The sequence below is a fragment of the Myotis davidii genome, unplaced genomic scaffold, assembly GCF_000327345.1.
Source record: "Myotis davidii unplaced genomic scaffold, ASM32734v1 scaffold281, whole genome shotgun sequence".
NCBI lineage: Eukaryota > Metazoa > Chordata > Mammalia > Chiroptera > Vespertilionidae > Myotis > Myotis davidii.
The window spans coordinates 1,632,631-1,646,417 of record NW_006293784.1 but is presented as its reverse complement, the minus strand read 5'-3'; the positions used below and the strand labels follow the sequence as shown (position 1 = coordinate 1,646,417).

Sequence of the window (13,787 nt, the reverse complement as noted above, 5' to 3'; positions counted from 1 at the left end):
ATACTGTTTTCCACAGTGGCTGCACCAGTCTGCATTCCCACCAGTGGTGTACTAGGGTTCCCTTTTCTCCACATTTTCACCAACACTTGTCCTGTGTTGATTTGTTGATGATAGCTATTCTGACAGGTGTGAGGTGATATCTTGTTGATTTGATCTGCACTTCTCGGATGCTTAGTGACTTTGAGCATGTTTTCATATGTCTCTTGGCTTTCTGTATGTCCACTATGGAGAAATATCTATTTAGAGCCTTTACCCATTTTAAAATTGTTTTGTTTGTCTTCCTTTTGTTAAGTTGTAAGAGTTCCTTATATATTTTGGAGATTAACCCCTTATCGGATGTATAATTGGAAAATAAATATGTTCTCCCATGTAGTGGGCTCTCGTTATTTTGTTGATGGTTTCTTTTGCAGTGTAGAAGCTTTTTATTGTAATGTAGTCCCATTTGTTTATTTTCTCCTTAGTTTCCATTGTCCTAGGAGATGTATCTGTAACTTATTGCTACAAGAGATGTCTGAGATTTTGGTGCCTATGGTTTCTTCTATGATTTTTATGGTTTCACGCCTTACATTTAAGTTTTTTATCCATTTTGAGTTTATTCTTGTGTTTCCATTGATTTTTTTTTAAAGAGAGTGGAAGGGAGAGAGGGAGTGAGGGAGAGAAACAGATAAATATCCATACGAATAAAAAAGAGAGAGAGAGAGGAGAGAGAGACATTGATTGGTTGCCTTCCACATGTGCCCCAACCTGGATCTGGGCCAGGGATAGAAACTGCAACAAAGGTACTGCCCTTGACCAGGGAAACCCAAAAAGCCTTTGGTGCAAGGGCCTATGCTCTAACCACTTAACACACTGGCCAGAACCAAAAGCATTTTTTTAAAAATTGATTTCAGAGAGGAAGGGGGGGGGAGAGAGAGAGAGATAGAAAACATCAATGATGAGAGAGAATCATTGATCAGTTGCCTCCTGCACGTTCGCTGCTGGGGATCAAGCTGGCAACTCTGGCATGTGCCTTTGACTAGAATCGAACCCAGGACCCTTAAGTCTGCAGGCCAGTGCTCTATCCATTGAGCCAAAGAGGCTAGGGCAAGCATATTTTTTTAAAAATAAACAGAACACAATTATACATTAATATAAATAGTCTATTAGCTTATTAATCTAATTAATGTATAAATAGATGTGACAAAGATTTCATTTTCAGAATGTACCCTCTAATTTAAAATAGTGATTCTTTTTCCCTATTTATCTTACTGCAACATTAGAATATCAAGTATTTAAGCATTTTTTGTGAGGTTATTGGAAGGTGAATAATTCATCTTTTCTCTAATTGTGGGTATTTAAGTGATATTTCCATGCTAGTAAGATAATTGTCACCTAGAGCAAGAAATTTAAGTTGCTTTCAAAAATAAAATAAGTGCATATATGTTCTGAATATTTTCCTTTAGAAACAAATCATTTCACCTGTATTTTTGGAATTTCAAATTATGAAATGCTGAATTTTCAAAACCGGAAAGTTAGATTAGAATGAGAACTTGAAAATATTAAATTATACTGCTTACTCATTCTTTACTTTCTTCTTCTTGGAAAATAAGTTTAAAAGTTAGTTTATACTAAAAGTCTGATTTTTCTAACAAATGCAGGTACATAGATGGTGTCAGTTTATTAGTGAATTTTAAAGTATAAAATCTGTAATTCTGTCATCTTGAAACTCTATTGCTAAATATTTTGTAAACTTCGCTAACATATACCATTGTATCTTTCTGGTGTTAACTGCATTTATAGATGATATGTCCATATGTATGTCTGTATACATATATACACATTTATTTCTCTGTATATACATGCATTACACACCCCTATACAGAAATGGATTCATGCTCAAATTTCATTGTATAACTTGCTCTTTTTACATAGTACTATATTGTAACATCTACTGTAAGCACAGATTAATTTTTGTAGACTTTTCCTTGTCTCCTAAAATTTTATGTTACTTGATTTTATAAAAAGATTATTGCTGTAACTAATGTTTTGTCAGTTAGGAATTGACCCTGGTAAATACTATTGAATAAAGTCAAGAAACATAAAGATAATTAGAATGTATGTTCCATGAGGGTAGCAACTTGGTCTCTTTTGTTTATTGAACTTGCCCCATGCTGAGATCAGTGTTTGGCTCATAAGAGACAATTAAGAAATATTTATTGACTAAATGAATGATATTTTCTAACATGATTATGCTAAAATTTCATTTTTCAGTTTATTGATAATGATTAGAACTCAAGATGTTTTCCTGGAGAAAATAATTACGAATTATAGTTAGATGTCCTGAAAATGTAACTTATATTTAATTTGAAGTGTCAGATTTTTGCTGTTTTTGTTCATTAAGTATGGATTTTTAAAAATTAAACATCTGTTTGAAGTGTTCTGGTTTTGTAGCAATTTTCAGATGGAAAGTATAACAATAGATCTTATTAGTAATAAGAATACTCCTAATAAATATAAAAATATAAAATACTTGTCTAAGAGTAACCAGGCTTGGAGGAAAAGCCACTAGGATTAGAAATCAACTTAAAGAAAACTTTCATGTCTTGATGAAAATTCCAACACTTTCTTGAAAAAGACTGTACAAAACAAAACGAGTCAACTTCTGTGTTTCTTGCTGGGCTAGAAAGACATTTATAAAAGTGATAAAGGAATTGATTATAAAATGGTTAACAACATTAACTACCACTGATGTATTTTCCTGACCACATAAGCTTAGGACAAAACAATAAAAGACATTGTGGATGGTAGTGATGAGGGAAATAATCTTTAAACCTCAAACCTCTTTTCAGCAAATTGGTATCCTACATTCTCAGCTCTCTTCTCCCTGTGCCTCTAAATCTCTTCTCTGGAAAGATCACTTACTCTCCTTGGTGATATTTGTGCTGTTCACTTTATGCAGCTTGGTTAATTTTTCCCCCCACTTATATCTATTTACCTGTATTTGCAAGTGTTTATCCAGATAATCACAGTAAATCCAAATAGTATGCCTTATTCATAGTTCTGGCATTATTATGCTTTTTAATTATGATTGTAATCTGTAGGATCACAGGAGCACTGATAAAGCACAAATTCAGGGATCCCAAAAGGAATGTTCAAAGGACAATCAACCTTCCATGGGCTGAAGTCAAGGTCAAATAGCATATTTGAGCCAGTACTAAAGCGAAGTAAAACTTACACACATCCCTACTAATAATACAAAGATAAATAAGTCTGTTTCCTGTCTTCAAGAGCTTTTAAGGATTGTTGAGGAAGATAAAATACAGCAAAATAACCAAAGTGGGTCAGATCTAGGAGAGAGGAGCAGTTTTAGAAGACAGAACAGAAACAAAGTGATGCTAGAGTTAAAAATGGAAAGTTTCTCACATAAACTTACCAGGTCACATATTCAAGAGTACTCCGAGCAGAGAGAGTGGGGTGAGTGAACCAGAAGGAATGAAATATTATGCTTTGATTAACTGCAGTGTGTCTGAAGAATGTGGGAAATGATGAGGGTGAAGAGATGGGCAGGGAGCTAGATAAGGATGGGTTTTGTTGGAAATAATTACACTTTGCCCTGTGTACATCTGATAAAATTGTAAGGACAAACATAATACCAGGTTTCTTGTTTTGGAAGGATCATTGTGATAGTAATTTGAGGGAGAAATTAAAGTTAAGTAAGGAAAGGATGAGTTCAGTCAGTGGTTCCCAAATTTCACTGTGTATCTGCACCTTTGGAGTTTTTAAAAATCCAGATTTGTGGGCCCTGCTTCAGATCTACTGAATCAGAATTTACAAAGATAGAGAGCCCAGAAGTTTGAAATGTTGCTTTATGTCCCTTAAGTGATTATCATGCAACTAGACCTGCATTTGGAAATATAGCTATTTCAATAGACTTAAGTGGGAGGCTGTTTAAGCCTGCCTCATCAGGGTTGTTTTGCTTATCAGTACTAGTATATTCCTAGTACCTAGCATAGTCCATGGTACTTGATAGATGCTCAATAAATATTTACCGAATGACTATTTCTTGAGTGGAGGAGGTTATTCTGAATTTCAGGAAGGCTCTTCCCCTCTTGTGTTTTGGTTCTGTAGAGTTATGATCATTAAATTAGCTAATACATAAAAAGCACTCAACACAGTGCCTGGTGCATAGTAAGTGCTCAATAAATGTTAGAAGGGGAAAATTCTCTTCATCTTTTCTCTCATGGTACTTTGTGTGATTAGATATCTTGGCAATTGCTTATGCCTAGCCAGATATCTTGAAGTGAGTATGTAGATTGCTTTTATTGTAGGGATCCACATATTGAACAAATACAACACCAACGTTAGTGAGCTAAGATGTTCAAATAGTTTCTCTGTACAAATTAAAAACAAAGTATAGTGGGAGTATATGAGGTAGTGTGCTCTGATTCTCTCCCCTTTGTGGTTGGCATTACCCGTTAAAGGTTGCCTTGCTTTGAAGAAATGGCGGACAGTGAAGCAGAGAGCATTGCCATTGTAGATGCCTTTCAATTAGGATTTTGGATTATGAGCAGACTCCAGGAAAGAGCCTGCCCATGAGTCTCTCCAAATAGCTTAGGGTCAAGTCCTAAATTTAAAGCCAACCCCTGTACCTCTTTTTTATGTCTTTGGAGATGTGAAGAAAACACATTTTGAACTTTATAATAATGACTTAAGAATACTTACCTTGGTAATTAGAATAAGTTTCTGAGAGGCAGCATAGACTATTGTTAGTAGCATAGTTTTTAGAACCAGACAGCTTGAATTTGATTATAGGCTCTACCATTTATTAACTCTGTAATCTATTTAACCAGGTTCCTATTTATAACATGGTTATGATAATAACAAATACGTTAATAGATGAAAAATACTTAAATACCACTGTGTAATATTATGCACCATGTAGAAATGTTTGAATTTAAAGCTGCAGGTCAAAATGCCAACTAAGGAACATGAATATTTTCCTTTGGCGTGAGATTTTAAGAAGTACACGCAGTTAAAGCAATGAGATAACAATTTTCACCTATCAGCTTGGCAAAAATTAAAAAGATATAAAGGGTCCATAATATCTATTACTGCAGAGTGCTTGTGGAAATGGATACACACATTCATGGATTGGCAGAGACAAAAATGGGTATAGACCTTTTTGGAAAGGAATATTTAAGTGCCACATCCATTATCAGCGGTTCTCAACCTTTGGGTCGCAAACAATGAAAATATATCCTGCATATCAGATATTTACATTATGATTCATAACAGTAGCAAAATTACAGTTATGAAGTAGCAACAAAAATAATTTTATGGTTGGGGGTCACCACAACATGAGGAACTGTATTAAAGGGTCGCTGCATTAGGAAGATTGAGAACCACTGCTTTAGATCATGGAATTTCACTTCACAGTGTCTATCCTGTAGAAATACTGGTGCAAGAAGTACAGAACACAACTTATAGCCTCATGGGCCAGAAAGAGTTTTAAAGTCAGCAAGTAAAAGAGTTGAGAGATTTAAAAAATTTTATATATTAACTTTATTAGAAACTAGAGGCCCAGTGCGTGAAATCGCGTGAGACCCCAGACCCCGCTGTGCTGCCACGGGACCTCACACTCTGCCGCACCTCATTCAGTCGTTATGGCCACAGGCCTTTTATAATAAAGATAACTGATCATCTGTTAACATTTTGAATGATTATGATCTAACTTTAGTTCTTAAAGTAACATGTTTACAATCAAGTACACTAACAGGCTTTTCTTGCACAATTAGTAGGCAGCACAGATAGATGACTTAAAATATCTGCAATTATTTTGTGTTCTTGTTAATCTAAAGAATAGTAGGCATTCTTTGTGATATGGCTATTGCTTTTTCATGAACTCTATGCAAGAAGCTTAAGACAGTGGTTCAAAATTATCATCCTAAATATATTTCCTCTACAAAATAATTTCAAGATATAATGTTAGTTTCTTGTCCAGTAATGTATGTTAAATAATAATAAAATTGTAAGTGTGTGGAAACTATAGTTCCACAAACATTGAGCTGTTTTTTTGGTTTGCTCAAACAATAGTTCTAGGACAGTCATGGAATTAGGTAAGTAAACTATTCAAAAGATAGAAATTTACTATATGTACTCTTAACTAATATCCAGTGTGACTAGTAGTGTGTGAAATAGCACCTTATGCAGATACATAAGTAACAGAAATTTACTTGATCTGTACTTAATAATATAAAAACAACATAGATGGGAATTGATAATTTTGAGTAATACAGTGAGCTTATTTGCATGCTGAAAATCTGCCAGTTTCCTTCTGGTCTTCAAACCTAAACCTGTTGTGCAGTTTAAGTAGTAAGTAAACAAATAGTACAGGATTCATCTTTTCATTCATCACATGTCTAACAAATAATTCTTGGTCAATGCTATAATTCTTTGGGGTGTGACCTGATCAAAGTCTTCCTGTGAGTAGATCATGAAGGGCAGTGCAGATGCTGAAACTCATAAGAACTTTGGAAGCTTTAAGCTTAGAAATGTTTTAAGAGCTCCTATAGTCACATATGAAGAACATCAGATAAATTTTATTAAATTTTTATTATAGGTCTCCTAATTATTTTATGTCTAGAGTGATTATGTAATTGAGGACATACTGATTTTCATTACCTTCATCTAATTTAGGTTTGTCAACCCTTGAAGTATCATGCTACTTATTTCAATTAGGGTTATTTTCCAAAATTTGGCACATGTTCAGATTCTTATCCTTACAGTCTTCACTAGCTTAAAATATTGTCTTTTAAATGCTTTATTCAAGCTCACATTTCTAATGGCTTTGTCTTATACATTTAGTTGCCATATCGTGGGCAATCATAATCTTCAAAGTTCTGAGTTTCACTATCTTATCACTGTTGCGACAATACAACCTGTTATTCACATGTTAACAACATAACTGGAGTGAGCATGTGCCTAAGAACCCTGCCTATTTCTTGAGAATGTTGCTTCTATGATTGAACCTTGCAGCTCTGCAGATTATTTGGAGGAAGGAGATATTTGAGGTGAAGACAATTATGCACTTCATTCATAGAACTAAAGAGTATTAAGTGAAATAATGTTGGTAAAGTCCTTAGCATACTGCTAAGTGCTCAATAAATGGTAATGGCTATTTTCAACATTTAATAAGTAATTGACTCATCAGGATTAGGTTGAATGTTATAGGAAAGCAGCTGAGTGAGACAGAAGCAGCATTCTCCATTAAGAAGATAAAACGTTGTGGAAGAGCAAAGATTTTGAAGTAAAAACAAACACCTGGGTTCAAATCCCATCTGCTACATATTGGCTATTTTTAACCAGCTGCATCCCCATTTCATCATCTGACAATATTTAACCAATTTATAGGTTGTTATGAGAGAACTAAGCACCTTGTAGAGGGCAGTGTTTTGCACATTGTAGGTTTTAATAGATAACTATTAAAGAAGAAGCTAAGTACAGAACCCAGTTTAGCTTTGTTGCTATGCAGTTAAGCAGAGAAGCTCAATTCTTCATGGTCTGATTTATGAAAATATTTTTTACTGACTTTATTCTTCGAAGAGTTCCCCAAAGATACTTTATTTTAACACCTTTGTTAATCTTTATTAATACATTCCTTTCTTAGTACTGTGCCACATCTTTGTTTTTTATAAACCCACATTTAGTTAGTACCTATTGTGCTAGTCATAGATAGGGGCTGTTAAGGGAGTAAGCAACCAGAAAACAGTAGTTTATTACAGCTGCTAATATAAATTTCTATAGCTTATAGTCACTACTACTCATATGGTAAAAGGGAGTGTGGGAGAGTATTGGAGTCAAAAGAACACTTGAGTCAAAAATGTATTTGTAGCTATTACTATTCTATCTATTTAAAAACACCTGCTTTCAAGTTACTATGCACAACTTCTGTTTCTCTAGACTTAATCATGATTTCTCTATGTTGAGACTTTTTGAATGGCTATGAAGGTGCAGCCTTCATATACAGGCTATTTTTCAGATTTGGGCTAAAACAAAAACATCCTCTTCAAATTGACCTGCCAGGGAGGAAACACCTGTTTCAGACAGGTTTTAAACTTCATGTTGGACTTCTTATTGGGAGTTCTGATGACTGCAGTAATCCAAAAATTTCTATAACTCTCTATCTAAAAATGTCTATAACTCTCTATTAAAAATGCATTCATGTAGTAGAAAAATCTCTATATAATTTCATTACATAGCATCTTCTAATCCTTCAATGGTAAGCAAATGTAAATTTAGTTTATTCAAGCAAAGGCAAACTAACATAAATTTTCTGTCTCTTTTCTCCCCCCTCCCATTCCTTTTTGTTAAATAGGATAAGTTCTGAACGTCGAAAAGAAAAGTCTAGAGATGCAGCCAGATCTCGGCGAAGTAAAGAGTCTGAAGTTTTTTATGAGCTTGCTCATCAGTTGCCGCTTCCCCATAACGTGAGTTCGCATCTTGATAAGGCTTCTGTTATGAGGCTTACCATCAGCTATCTGCGTGTGAGGAAACTTCTGGATGCTGGTGAGTTGTTTTACTAGGGCATACTAGGCCTAAAAATTAGAAATTAAAAGTAATTAGAAATTATATTTAGAGGATGGTCATACTCTCAATTCTTTCTTAATATGATTGCCTTTTTATTACATGCTTTTAAAGCTTCAGGCCTTTTGCCCCTCTTTATTTCCTGCCCCACCTACCTACCTGTCTCCTTCCCCTTTCCCTCTCACTGAAGGATACGTTTACTGATTGAGAGGGAGAGAGATTTATATGAAAGAGAAACATCAGGCACGTGCCCCAACCAAGAATTGAACCCCCAACCTTCTGGGGTATGGGACAACGCTCCAACAAACTGATCCTCCTGGCCAGGGCCCTACCTACCTATCTTTTATTAACATGATCATTCTTTCTCTTTTCAGTGGTTTGCCTTGCCTTGCTGTATTACTTTAAATAATCATTAAAAGTAGCTGGCAGATCTAATTTTAGTCTTCCTGTTCTCTGGCCTTGACTGTTCTGTGTTAAAAGGAGAGTGACGAGGGGGCGGAGATTTTAATTTTAATATGCAGAAAAAATATATGTTATGTGTCTTAAATAAATGGAGAAAACTTTATTGAAATATCTAAGTATTCATTTAAGTATAACTTTTAAATTATTTTCCTTTTGTTTGTGCTCTTTTTAGGTGATTTGGATATTGAAGATGAAATGAAGGCGCAAATGAATTGCTTTTATTTGAAAGCCCTGGATGGTTTTGTTATGGTTCTCACAGATGATGGTGACATGATTTACATTTCTGATAATGTGAACAAATACATGGGGTTGACTCAGGTAAAATACCCTTATATTAAGAGTCCTTCTTTATATATTTATGATTTTATGATGTAGATCTAATTTTTTAAAATATGTTTACAGTTTGAACTAACTGGACACAGTGTGTTTGATTTTACTCATCCGTGTGACCATGAGGAAATGAGAGAAATGCTTACACACAGAAATGGTGAGAAGAAAAGTCTATTGTTTGATATAATGTGACAGGTGGTTTTACCTGATCAGATTCTGTTACTAATTTTTAGATTTTGTTATTGTACTAAGGCAAAACATCATTTCATGTTAATTAAATGTTACTCTATTCTTGGTTAAATCCATTCTATTTTTAAAGAATTTCATTAAAAATATGTAAAAAATGTTTTTAAAGCCCGCCTAATTCCACAAATATATAGCTATAAGAATAGATAACATAAAATGGAAAAATAAATAAAGATCAGGACCAAGGAAGTAATAAATTAAAATACAACATTAAGACAAGACGTCAATACAAATGGCAGATTATAGGATTTTAGACAATTACTAAAGTTGATGTCTCCATTTGAATTTAAGCTTTCTAAAGGCTCAAGAAAAAGAAAAGAGATTTTAAAGAACATAATACTTGCTTATTTGACCTTTCATGATGTTCGAAGTAACTTGAGAATATGTAATTAATTATAAAGTGTTACATTATGGATGACCCCACATTATCAACAACAAAAAAGACCTAACACCTCTAACTCTTAAGAATAAATTGTTAAAAATAACCAAATGTTCCAAGATTTGGGGAAAGTACCTCCCCCCACCCCTCCGAAATTCAAAACATGAATTATTTATTTCTGGAAGTTTCCATTTACTATTTTTGGACCCGAGGTTGACTGTGGGTAAATGAAACTGAAGAAAGCAAAATGCCCAGATAAGAAGGTGACTGCTGTACTCAGAGCACCCTCTGTCACTGCTCTACTACTTACTCTACAGCCTATCAGGAATCTGCACTTAAAAACTTAACAAGTAAAGAAAGTTTTTTCATACCCGTGACCTCTTAAATAGAGTATCCTGATCATAATTTGTAAATTTTCATTGTAGCTTTCATGACTGAAAGTTATAATGAAAATTTGTCTTTATGCTCTGTGGTGGTTCTTTGCAGCTCTCTAATTTAAGTGTATGTTTGTTTGCTTTCTGTATTAAAAATTCTAGTACTTTTGAATAGTTTTTTTAATGGTTTCTTTTTCATCTTATCTCATTTATAATAATAGGTAACCTCTATTCAGAGATTACACTGTGCCAGGACACTGTTCTCTGAATTTATGTGCTTTCTAATTCCTGTATTCCTCACAACAGTCCTGTGAAGATACTGTTATTATTTCTGTTTTACTGAGGAAATTGAGGCACAAAGTTATTGAGTAGTTTGCCCATTACTGGGTGGGTAAATGGTAGAGCATGGCTTAAATTCGGGTGGACTGGCTCTGGAGTTCACATGTTAGAGCTCTTTTCATATTCACCAACTCTCACTACATTCTACTGCCATTTGCCACCTTGTCAGGAGGAGCCCTCTCCTGTCTTTAAATTTCATACTGTGTGTTTACTGTGAACTTGGAAAGCAAATGCTTACTTTTTAGAATTCAATAAAGGAGGAGTAAATAAATGCTAAGCAAAGACCTGTGTGGGTTCTCAATTAGTTTAGTATATGAATTAAGGGGATTAGGGTTTCTATTGGCTGCTCAGTGCTTCCATCACTAGACCATAAGTGGATGGATATTAGGAAGTCTTGTTTTGATTTGGTAATGTGTTATTCTAAATCAAATATAGTCTGCTTAATATAGTTTAAATATATGTTTTTAACCAAGCACATAAACATTTTTAAAAATCATTCCTGCCCAAACCGGTTTGGCTCAGTGGATAGAGCATCGGCCTGCGGACTGAAGAGTCCCGGGTTCGATTCCGGTCAAGGGCATGTACCTTGGTTGCAGGCACATCCCCAGTTGGGGGGAGGGGGCATGTGCAGGATGCAGCTGATCGATGTTTCTCTCTCATCGATGTTTCTACTCTCTATCCCTCTCACCTTCCTCTCTGTAAAAAAAAAAAATCAATAAAATATATTTTTAAAAAAATCATTCCTAATGCAGTTAATTTTTTATTTGTTTTATTGAGAAACAAAAATGCAGATTTTCACTTTTAGAAAAGAGGGGCTGCTATAGTGCATCACATTTTAATGTTACACTAAGAGCTATTATTGGTGTATATACACAATGTAGTCCTATTCTTTTTTTATTATTACTGATTTTTCGGGGAGAGAGGAAGAGTGAGAAACCGATTTGTTGTTCCACTTATGTATGCATTCTTTGGTTGATTCTTGTATGTGCCCTGACCAGGGATGGAACCCGCAACCATGGCATATCCAGACAGTGCTGTAACCAACTGAGCTCCTGGCCAGGGCCAATCCTATTATTATTTCATTTAAATGTTAAAAAGATTCTTTAGATTTTATAAGATATTATAAAATATGATTTACTTTTTAGAAGGCTGAAAATTTATTTCTTTAGAAATGTTTCTTCCATTAGGAAAATGCTAGTACTTTTCTACTACCTTGGTTTTTAAATTTATCTTCATGTCCTAATTCAACGGCTTTGGGTTTCAAAGGTCAATCCAATTTAAGCTTAAATTATAAAGGACTGAAAATACCCCAAAGAGTTTACATGTGGATCACTGTTGCCACCATCAGCCTCCACACACATGCCCTTATACCAGTGATGGCAAACCTATGACATGCGTGCCACAGGTGACACACGAACTCATTTTTTTGGTTGATTTTTCTTTGTTAAATGGCATTTAAATATATAAAATAAATATCAAAAGTATAAGTCTTTGTTTTACTATGGTTGCAAATATCAAAAAAAATTTCTGTATGTGTCCTGGCACCAGAGTTAAGTTAGGGTTTTTCAAAATGCTGACACGCCGAGCTCAAAAGGTTTGCCTTATACCATAACTAAGACCAGTATGGTGTGTGGCATCTTTTTAAAATCCATTCTCAAACACTTCTAAGGAGGGCAAATTAAATCCTTATTTAGGTAAATCCAAATAACTTGTGTTTGCACCAAGACTGCCCTAACTTGCCTAGTTCCATTATTATAAGTCTGAGCTATAACTTCTCTTCTTCTTCAAGAGTCTAACATTCTAGCTAACCTGGTCAAAATTTAAACTTTACTTGTTTCTTTTCCACTTGACACTTTTCTTTCAATATACTAGCCTTAAAAATCTTCAATCTTAAAATTTCTCTGCTGCCTTACTTCTATCAGTTTTTAAGTTTTTATAGGTTCTACCTTTTTATGTATCTTTTGTCATCCTTCTGACTTCTGCTACTGTTCAGTCCCTCATTGCCATCATGTATTCTACTTCTTATACATCCTCTATGTTGCTGCTAGATTAATGTTATTTAAGTTCCTGATTGTGTTTCCCACCTCAGAATTTTTTAGAAACTCCATGTTTTATATTTAGGGCTGAATTCATTATAGCGCTCCAGAGATACAGCTCTAACCTTCTCTTCTAATTTTGTCTCATTACTCTTTACTTTATATTGTGGCCAAACTCAACTTTCTAGAACTGGTCCCCAAATGTGCTATTTTCCCACCTATGTGCCTTTCCTTCTCTTCCTTCTATCTGGAATAATACCCTTCAACTCATCTCTACTTGTCGAAATACTAATGTCTCTTTCTAAGAACTTCCTGATTTCCCCTGGACTAGAAGTCATCTTCTAAGCTCTCTCTGTACTTCTTTAAAGTGTTCTTGTAAGTCTTGGGCATTTAACTCTGCATTGTATTGTCATTAACTTCCCTGCATCTAAATGTTTAACTTCTTCAGGAAAGGCAGTGCGTAATTGCTATTTGAGTGTTGTAATCTCATTTTTTAGTTATATGAGGTTTGGAATATGAGTAAATAGACCTGAATTGATTTAATTCCAATTTGGCTTTGAAAAGTCATTTACATTTTCCCCCCTAGTAACAAGATAGAAATAGTTTCCTGCCTGCTTCATAGAACGATTTAAGGAAAAATCAGATATATAAAAATATTTATTTGCTATTGAAGAAATTTTCTATTTTAGAAGTTCTGTAAATAATGGAGTACTTATTATAAATTGAACTAATAGATTTAGTAAAGGTTTGGAAGAGTTTGCTGAAGTTCCTTTTTTGGGGGGTTGCTTATGCACTTGATAGCATAGTTTGAGGACAAATTCATACCACATTTATATTTCTTTGCAATTTGACCGACATTACTGGCTTGAATGTGAAATGATTACTGCTATTACTCAACTGTTGATTCCTACCAACTCGGAATCACTGCTGTTACAAACCCAGTACTGACTCGGAGTGTTAGGTTGCTGGATGTGTTGGAGTGGGCAAAGCAAGTGTGACTCTTTTTGTTCATGGTGGGATGTTTAATTGAACAGCTCCCAGGTGTGCTACTCTTACTGT

The 13,787-nt window shown here is 34.5% G+C and overlaps 1 protein-coding gene across 1 annotated transcript in view; it reads left to right on the top strand.

The window, feature by feature from the left end:
• The window catches only part of HIF1A (hypoxia inducible factor 1, alpha subunit (basic helix-loop-helix transcription factor)), a 46,044-nt gene that overhangs the window by 12,931 nt on the left and 19,326 nt on the right, over positions 1 to 13,787 (top strand). Inside the window, exons 2-4 of the mRNA XM_006767643.2 lie at positions 8,354 to 8,544; positions 9,197 to 9,342; positions 9,427 to 9,511. Coding sequence (XP_006767706.1) covers positions 8,496 to 8,544; positions 9,197 to 9,342; positions 9,427 to 9,511 — 280 coding nt within the window. The 5' untranslated portion in view covers positions 8,354 to 8,495. The remainder of the gene's footprint in view (positions 1 to 8,353; positions 8,545 to 9,196; positions 9,343 to 9,426; positions 9,512 to 13,787) is intronic.